The 10,336-nt window shown below is 32.7% G+C and overlaps 1 protein-coding gene across 1 annotated transcript; it reads right to left on the bottom strand.

Moving 5' to 3' along the window:
- Positions 1 to 6,613: 6,613 nt before the first annotated feature.
- LOC107907955 (uncharacterized mitochondrial protein AtMg00820-like) lies at positions 6,614 to 7,215 on the bottom strand. The gene is made up of 2 exons (XM_016835250.1): positions 7,017 to 7,215; positions 6,614 to 6,942 (listed from the first exon to the last, which is right to left on the bottom strand). The coding sequence occupies exons 1-2, from the start codon at positions 7,213 to 7,215 to the stop codon at positions 6,614 to 6,616; spliced, it is 528 nt and encodes a 175-aa protein (XP_016690739.1).
- Positions 7,216 to 10,336: the final 3,121 nt, after the last annotated feature.

A 10,336-nucleotide genomic window follows, 5' to 3' on the forward strand; every position in this document is an offset into this window, starting at 1 on the left:
TTTACATAAGTTTCAGGGCTTATAGCAAGTAATTGCATGCAAGAAATAGCATGCTTACATGGGATTCCTGACAAGTCTCATTTTCTACATGAATAGGAGAAGTTGAGGAGGTCAACCACATGCTTATTGCCTAATCCACAGTCTACCTCATACTTCTCATTTCCAGCATATACCGGCCATATACTATAAACAAACATTTTAAAGTTAAAAACTTTTCCATCCAAACAACAGAATTCAAGCTAAGTAAAAAAGAGTTAGCAAAACTTACTTATTGGACTGACTAACAATTTTAGACAACTTCTTCTGTATCCTTGGACATAAAGGTCCAGGATACTTCTCAGTAGCCTTTCTCATAGAAACCAACCTAGTCATGACTTTTCTTCTAATTATTTCCAACATCGTTAGGATGGGTTTATCTTTAGCTTCTAAAATGATCTGCAAGGAGAGCAAGTCTTTAAATAACTCCAGCAACAATTATACAATGAAGTGATAAATAGTCAAATTTAAAAAATAATTTTTAACCTTGTTGAAACATTCACTACTGTTGCTCAGTAGTAGATCAGATTTGCATCTGGTTGAGAAGTGGGCTCTTAACCAAGTTCTTGGATCCTTGTCACGCAGCCAAGCCTCAGCAGATTCTGACACTGACCTCATTTTAGACATTGTTTCTTCAAATTGTCTTGGAAAAGTTACTTTAGCAGCTTTTCAGTAAGTAAGACGCATAACTTGGCCTCTAAATCCTTACATATTTTAAAAATTGTTGTAAAGATGTCTGGCACAATTTCTTGCTTCAGCATTAGGGAACAACAAAGAAATCGCTTCTATTAAACCCTGTAAAACAATTAAAACAACATGCTAAGCAATCATTTTTATATAAACAATTTAGCGTATACTATGACTTTATTGTACCTTTTGTTTGTCAGACATAAATCATATATTGTAAGAGTTGTCGATCTCCAAATCCCTCTGTAACAACTCGAGGAACCAAAACCATGATTGTTTATTTTCATTCTCAACTACAGCAAAAGCCATTGGATATATACAATCATTGGCATCAACCCCAACAGTAGCAAGCAAATGTCCACCATACTATCCCTTCAGCCAACACCCATCTAACCCTATAATTCTCTTACAACCAGTCAACCAACCTGATTTGCATGCTTCAAGGCATATATAAAGCCTCTGAAATAGCCTACAGTCTAATTTACAGATGGTTTTTGTACCAGGGTTGCTTCTCCTTAACTCAAGTAAATAATCATATATATTAGCATATTGGGCTTTGTGATTCCCTTGAACTAGTTCTAGAGCCCTAATCTTAACCCTCATACATTTAGTCCGAGACACTATTGTTCCAAAATCAACCCTAATATCATTTTGTAAGGATGTTAAGGAATAATTGAGATCAACTTGAAATTTGTGTAAATAATGTCTAGCCATCCACTTTGAAGTAATATTCTTATTTTTCATTACCTTGCTACATTTATGGTGGTTGACTAAGGTCTTAATTTGCCAACTCCCATCCATTGGATCCTTGGGATTTAACTTGGATGCCCATAACATCTATGGACAACTAGGTGCACAGACTGCTTTCACCCTAAGCTTGTCATTCCTAGTTAGTTTGGTTACTACCCTATTTATCCTTCCATACTGTTTAACCGCATCTTTTAAAATGTCTCTACTAGGGAAAACCAAACCCTTTATCAATATAGGGTTCCTCATATCAGTTTGAGGATTGAATAGAGGGTACTTTTTATTCTCATATTTATCATAATCCACGTCATTATTCAAATCATCATCACTGTTACTATCAAAATCATCTTTTAAACTCCAGAAACTTGAACCCTATAACTGGTCTAACTCTTTCTGTATCATTTCACCTACTAGTTCAACCTCTGGTTCATCTACCTTATCACCATCAGACTCAAAAGAATCAGAATACGAAGTACCTGACTCATAAGCTTTATATGAACTATCATCTAAGTTAGACGCTTCTCCTCCAAAATCTCCCCCTAAAGTATTTTGTTCAACTTCAAACCCTAAACCAAAAAAGGAAAATAAAACATTATATTAGTATCAACAAATTGCACAACAATTCAAACCTGAAAAAACATTATCTCAACTTTAGTTCAATTTCAAACAACATCAATAATGAATTTATGAACATTTTAGGACATTCGGACAATAGTCGATATTCACATTTGGACAACATTAAAATACATAATCTAGAACATGAAAATAGTAATCAGTATTCACATCTTGACACCTGAGTTAAAATGAAAAGCTGAACATATACATTTGCATCAAACTACACCTAAGTTAAAATTAAAGTCTATGTTTTGGGAGACAGCAACATAATTATTTTCCGTCTCTTCAAGAAAGTTCTTTTGTGAATCTTCAGTGTAACAAGTCTGGCTGATCTCTTTCTTGCTTTAATATCGTCCCTGGTAGAAGCTTCTGTATTAAAATTTGGGTTGCCATATCATTTCTATTACATGGCATTGTTGTTACCCATGTGTATGTCTCATGTCTGTGTAGTTTATAATGTTCAAAACTCATATTTTAATGGGTAAGTTCAGGAATTTAAAATAAATGGCTTGTGAATAGATGTTTAAATTCTCGCCTATCATGGGAAGTTGAATAAATAAAAACTATACAGTAGAAAGTGTAGAAGATAAATTAGTTTCTCTCAGTAATTATGCGATGGGATTCTTTACAGAGAAGCTATGGGGTATATGCTCAAAAACTAGCTTTAAGATGGAGAAGAAAAAGAATTGTGGATGATTTGTTTTTCAAATGCCAACTTCACCACATAGTTACATGATGTATACATAGATATGCACTCATGAACTCACATATATTAAAGCTAAATCCCACTGTGTTCATGGTCTAATCCAATCCCTTTTAAATTGTGGTGTCCCTATCTGTTTTCTATGATTTTTTAAAAAATTGGACTAGAGTGCAGGTATCACTAGTAGTTTTCATCGTTCGAGCTTTTTTTTTAAATCTTTACTGATTCTTGAGATTTGAAATTGTTGATCAGGGGTGCGTGTATATTTCTTCTTATGGAGGTCGAGTTTGTTGACCATTGGTAATAGTTGACAATGGAGTATCGAGGATCAAAACACCATATAAATGAGTTGTTGGTAAGAGTAATGCTTCCTATTTTATCCAAAGAGAATAATCTTGGTTTAAAACTAATTCTAAATTTTGTGCTTATCAAGGATGGTGCCTGTGAAAAAACTAGAAAATATAATGATTTATTTGGATAAGCACAGAATCGGCAGAAAAAGTGATTCCAATTACAAGACCATCAATGCCACGGACTTCAATTCAACTAATTAAGCAAAAATATGCGGGTAAATAAATGAAAAAGATAATTTAAACACCAAAACAACAATCAACCCAAGTATTTTCATATATCACCAACTTCAAGTCGAATGAAAGAAGATAATCCAAGTACTAAGCAGATAAAACTAATAACATAGAAATATAATTAAAAAAAACAAAATCTACTAACCAATTAGCTCTGAACCGAAACTTACCCAAGACCAGAAAAAAAAAGATAGCAAGGCAATTCTGCTCAAAATCAGCAGTAAGAAAGAATAATATGGAATACCCACAAAGAGATTGTGAACATACAGGTTGATTCAGATTAGAAAATTTTGATTGAGCAACCAATTATTCAAGAACTGTGAAAAACTAGAAAATATAATGATTAGGAACAATAACAGTGAAAGTAACAACCCTTTTCTAAAAAATTACAATTAGCTTGAATGAAACAGGTTCATGAAAACATGTTTCTGGTTGCATTTTATGGTATGTCTATCGACGCAAAATAAAATACATGTTCACAAACAATTTCAAAAAGTCGAAGAAAATATTAAGAAATTTAATTTAGGGTTTTCATTAAACAATAAAAAATTCAATCTTTTGTTTTTCAGTATTGAATAAAAGAGACAGAAGAATGCAAAGAAGACATACCTGAACTCTCCATTGAATCCATATTTATGAAGCAATCAATTTGATTTCAACTATTTTGATCTTAATAATAGTTTTTCCAGTCAAATGAAAAAAAAACCTAAAAAGAGAGTAGACGAAGAAAAATTAAAAAGAGGAGATGAACAGTTTTTTCAGTTAAGGTTTATGTTTAAAAATTTTAATTAATTAAATTTATTTAATTTAAAATCTATTTTTATCCCATTTAGAAATCCAAATTGGCACTTAAAATCTAGTTGGACTGCCACATAGGATTACTGTTAGAGAGATAACGGAACTTAACGGTAGAGTGATCACTTCGTAACAAAATAATAACATAAGTGACTAAAACGTAACATTTCAAACATAAGTGACTAAAATGTAACCTGAGGCAAACAAAAGTGACTATTTTTGTAGATTACCCTTAAATTTATTATTCATTCAAATACTTTAAATTAAATTCTGTAATTAATTGTTTTAATGTTTTAAATTAATTTTTGATGCATCAATCTATTAATGCAATACCTTAAAAGAATGTTTTAATGTTTTAATGCAACATTTAGAATTCTCAATAGGGTTGAAATAGAGTTCTTTCTTTGTAATTATCATTGAGGGTCACTAAAAGTCAAAGTTAACTTACACAATTTTGTTGAAGTGATAAAATATTTGTATTGTGCTATACAAAAATTTGGGTTTAATTTTTAGTTTTTTTTTATCCTACTTCGATTATTAAAAAAATATTCTACTTATTGTTATATCTTGATTATTTGGACCAAGTAGGTAGTCCATAAATGGTTCGGATAAACTCTTTAAAAGAACCCCTTAGACATAGACCTTGAAAGAGACTCTTCGAGTAAACAACTAGGCACGCCTTATTCAATAACCACTACCTTAGACTTTTGCCACGATGTCTTGTCCAAGACGACATAGGATAAATCATAGCATCACTCTACCTAAACTTATACCATTAGATCACTTGACAATTTGATTTTACGTACCAATAACAACTCACCACATGGCACTTAAAATACATGACTAAAGGTATATAAACCTAAAGTGGCTAGGTATCAAGGGAGATCTCTCTCTCATCAATGACTACTACTTCCCTTCTTCCTTTCATCTCTTCCTTCCTTACCATCTCTTGCCAACTTGTTTGATGACTCTTCGACTTGTACAAAACAAGATGAACCGCGTATCCCCACCATCTTCTCTACCTTAGCCAAATTACCAACCAACAATTATTATGTTACAATTACGTAATGATATAAATTATTTGATAGGACTAGAGGGATTGACAAGAATAGGGTAATCTCTTGAATTTTATTGATAGGCCTCAAGGGTATATATATCTATACAGTAGTAGTTATGTAGGAATCAAATTATTAAAAGATAATAACCTATAATATCTCGTTAGGAACAAATTGTTACAAGATAATATCTCATAATAATACCCTAGCACCCCCTCAAGTTCAAGCATGCAAATCATAAATACCCAACTTATTGAAAAGATATTCAAATTGCAGTTTACCAAGCGCCTTTGTAAAAATGTCAACTAATTGAATGGAGGTCGGAACATAAGAACGTGTAATCAATCCATCCTAGATTGCATCCCTATCAAAGTGACAATCCACTTCAATATTTTTAGTAGGCTCGTGAAATACGGGATTCTGTGCAATTTGCAACGCAAATTGACTATCACAAAGTAAAGGAATTGCTTTAGGATGATGAACACCAAATCTCAATAACAAGGCATTCAACAACTTTAGCTTACAAGTGACTGAACTCATAGAACTATACTCAACCTCAACAGAAGAATGGGAAACAATATGTTGTTTCCTACTTTTTTAGGAAATAGAAGAATGTCCCAAAAAGGCAAGTCAACTAATAAGCGAATGTCGAGTTAATAGACAAGCTGCTCAATCTGAATCACATCACCTTTTCAAAGTCAAATCACTTTCAATTTTCAAAATAATCTATTGGCCAAGAGAGCCTTTCAAGTACCAGACAACACGCAGTGTTGCGTTCCAATGCTCCTGCCTCGATTCATGCATAATTTGGGATAAGACATGAATTGAGTATGCTAAATCTGATCTGCTCACTGCCAAATAAATCAAACAACTTATTAATCATCTTTGCAACTCAGGATCAAACAAAACTATCCATGTAGATTTATGATTTTGCTCTATTGGCGATCTTGTGACCTTTGCTCCCAAAAGACCCACATTCGAAATAATATCAAGTGCATATTATTTTTGACAATTAAATAACCCCAAAGAGCTACGAGCTACCTCTATCCCTAAAAATATATATCAAAATGAAAAGATCCTTCATATGAAAGTAAGAACTGAGATACCCATTAAAAGTTTACAAAGCAGTAGAATCGTTTTTAGAATTAAGCACATCATCAACATAAACTAGCACATTAATGCGTACAGATCCCTTAGTGTATGTAAAGAGAGAATAATCAGAATATGATTGAAAAAACCTAAGGAGCCTGTTTCAACCCATACAAAGACTTACGCAAACGATAAACCAATCCAAGCTTATCAAGAGCAAAACCTGAATGAAGTTGCATGTAAACTTCTTTATTAATACCACCATGCAGGAAGGCATTATGGACATCCATATGATGTAACTCTTAATTTTTTGAAGCTGCAATAGTTAAGAAAGCATGAACAATCACCATTTTCGCCACAGATGTGGAAGTTTCATTATAGCCAATACATTCTACCTGATGATTACCAAAAAACACAAAACGAGCTTTAAGTCTATCAATACTTCCATCAGAGTTATATTTAATCTTGTACACCCACTTACTACCTAGTGTTTTCTTTCTAGGAGGAAGTGTTTCCACAGACCAAGTGTTATTATCCTCCAAAGCACAAATCTCCTTTTGCATAGCATCACTCCATCCTGCATCCCTCACAGTCTCTTTAAAAGACTGTGGCTCGACCCTTTCAGAAATAGCTGCAACAAAATTTCGGTGTTTCATAGTAAATTTTATCACAATTAACATAAATGTACTATAGGAAATAGAGTACCTGATGAAGGCTTTGAAGCAGGTGAGGTGGGAGATGGACCTTTCTTTGTAACGGTATGAGTGACAAAATATTGAAGCTTCATAGAGGGAAATTTCTCCCTATGCCCTCGTCTCAATTCAGGTGTTTTATTACCCAAAGCCCCTTGTACCACCGTGTCATTGGAGGAAGAAGAAGATGCCACATGTGCTGGAGAACTCATAGATAGCTAACTTATAGGCGGCTGAGTAGAAAGTGAAAGAATTGTCGCGAGTTGCAACACCTCTAACTCACCAAAATATGCATAATAAATTACATCTGCACTTCCGTATGGCAGGGTAACATTGTTAAGGTCAATGGTTGCAGCATTCTCATCCAAATACGAAAAATATCTCTAAAAAATTTCACATCGCAAGACACAAAGAACTTAAAATCTAGATCATATATTACCCAACTAAAAGGGCACCCAACAAAAACATACTTTCGGCTTCGACTAGCAAACTTATCACCTTTAAAACATTGATTATAAGCAAAACATAGGCAACCAAACACATGAAGATCATCAAACAAAAGTGGGCAACCAAACAACATTTCATAAGGTGTTTTATTGTGAAGAAGAGGTGAAGGAGTTCGATTAATGAGATAATAAGCAGCTAACACACACTCCCCCAAAAAAGATATAAGCAGATTATCATGGAAACGCAAAGCACGAGCTACATTTAAAATATGTTAATGTTTCTTCACTCTCCTATTTTGTTGAAGAGTACCAATACAAAATGTTTGAAAAATAATGTCATTCGCAAGAAAATAATCCTAGAGACAATTAAATTTTGTCTCATTATCACTTTTAACACACTTTATTTGTTGAGAAAATTGAGGATCAACCATAGCAATAAATGACATGAAAACTTTGAAAACCTCATTTTTATTAACTAATAGATATACTCAAACAGCACGAGAGAAATCATCAACCAATGTAAAAAAATAATGAGATCTGAAAGATGAAGGAGTTTCATAAAAACCCCTCAAATCCATTGGATTCACTCAAAAATACGAGTGACTTTCTATTCACTAATTGGAAAGCTATTTCTAGTCTTTTTAGCATGATAAAAAAATTCACATGCTTTATTCAGATAATCTCTAAAGTTACTAACATAAGGAAGTAACTTTACTACTTTCTTGAAAGGGTGACCCAATCTTCTATGCCAAAGTTCCAAAGAGGATGAAGTTTCAACCGAAATCGTTTTGATCATCGAAACTTACCGAAAGTAGTAAAGTTTATCCTGTCTCTTACCCACTTCAATCAACTCCCGCGAATGAAGGTCTTGAATAGCACATATGTTAGTAGAAATTTGGACAAAATAGTTTATATCATAATTCAAATGGGAAACCAAAATTAAATTACAGTTTAATTTAGGAACGTAAAGAACATGTTTTAAGTGAATTTTGTCCATCAATTTAACCATTCCTTCTTTGGTAACCACAATTTTTTGGTCATCAGGGAGTCCTATGCTACAATATCTCTCACATTTGTTAAACACATAAGATCACTCATAACATGATTTGAACATCTCGTATCAATAATTATAATATTTTTTAACTTATCATTCACCCAGGTGAAAGCTAACTGCTTATTACGAAACACCATCAGAAGAGATTGCTATTGCTCAATGGTAAAACCAAGAATTGTCGCCCTCTTGTAACAACCTGATTTTCAGTGATGACGGAACAGTGGTTTCAGGACAACAAATTTCCATCGTGTTGACTCGTAATTATTATTTTTAGAATATTTATAGAGTCATTATATTCATATTAAAACTTGGTTAAGAAATATTAATGTTTAGTTAGTTAATTAAAGAAAAAGAGCTAAATTGAAAAATGTGCAAAACTTACAAATTAAAGCAAATAGGTGATGAAATGGTTTAATTAATATTTAAGGAAGGACTTAGGTAATAATTATGACTTAATTAATATAGTGGGATGGCATGTTAAAGTAAAATAAAAAAAATAAAAAAATTAGAATGGCAGAATTGTAAATTACATGAAATTAAAACAAAACAAATTGAAATTTTCAAGCTTTCTATGCATTATTCTTCAAAATTTGGCCGAAACCACCATAGGAGGGAGCTCTAAGACAATTTCTTCATTTTTCCTTCATTTGAGTCCAATTTTTACCCGTTTCTTGAAATTTTTATGTTTTTGAGATCGTTGCAACTAGGTCCGGCTAGTTCTTACCTTCATTTCTGATTCTGATAAAATTTTTGGAAGTTTCCATTGATAAATATTAGATTTTTTTTATGAATAACATGTATTTGGAGTGTTGGTAGTGTTGTGTGATTATTTTGTAAAGTGATTTTTGTTAAATATTGATTTTAGGATTAAATTGTGAAAATGTCAAAAAATTAGGGTTTGATAGTGAATTTTGGGTTATTAAGGGTTGTATGAGGGACTAGAACATTTGGATAGATTATTGATTTCAGAAAATTAGTTAATTTGATAGATTAACAAATTAAGGGATTAAATTACAAAAGTTGTAAAAGTTTAGGGTAATTGCGTAAATTTAAAAAATAAAAGGGTATTAAATTGTAAAAGGGATTGAAAATGAAATATATGCTAATAAATGAGCAATTTTATATTCTAGATCAAGATCCCGTAGATATTTGAGCAAAAGAAAAAAATAGCAGAATAGTCCCTGAACTTCTATAATTATTACAATTCAGTCCAGGTAAGTTCGTAGGGTTAAAATTTAACATTTGTATAAATTGATGATTGATTTAATATATATTCTATTGTTGGAACTGAATTATTGTTTAAATTATAAGATTGAATTTGATATTCGATTTGAATTGAACGCAAGATTTGAGTACAATCGTGATTTGGTGTATGATGGCGTTGGAGTGGAGATGGTGTTTGTTACACCCCTAACCTTTATCCGTCGTCAGAATAGGGTTATAGAGCATTATCAAAATTTATAGATCAAATAACAGACATTCCATATCATCTAGCATTCATATCAGAAACTAATCAAAATCAATCATATTGTCCCTTATAGGAGCCTTCGAAGGTCAAAATATACATTAAAAACAAGTCGGGACTTGATCGGGTACTCAGAGAATTTTTCAGAAAATATTAAAAATTTTCAAAAGTGCAAGAGACACACACCCGTGTGGGCATTTGAAATTAGGGAACACGGTCGTGTCCCATTCCGTGTCCAAATTAGGGTGCTTACTGACTTGGGTCACATGGCCAAGCCATACGCCCATGTGCTAGGCCATGTGAGCATACTGACTTGTAAAATTAAAGTGCAGGGGTCACACGGCCAAGCCACACACCCGTGTTCTAGT

The sequence above is a fragment of the Gossypium hirsutum genome, chromosome D02, assembly GCF_007990345.1.
Source record: "Gossypium hirsutum isolate 1008001.06 chromosome D02, Gossypium_hirsutum_v2.1, whole genome shotgun sequence".
Lineage (NCBI taxonomy): Eukaryota > Viridiplantae > Streptophyta > Magnoliopsida > Malvales > Malvaceae > Gossypium > Gossypium hirsutum.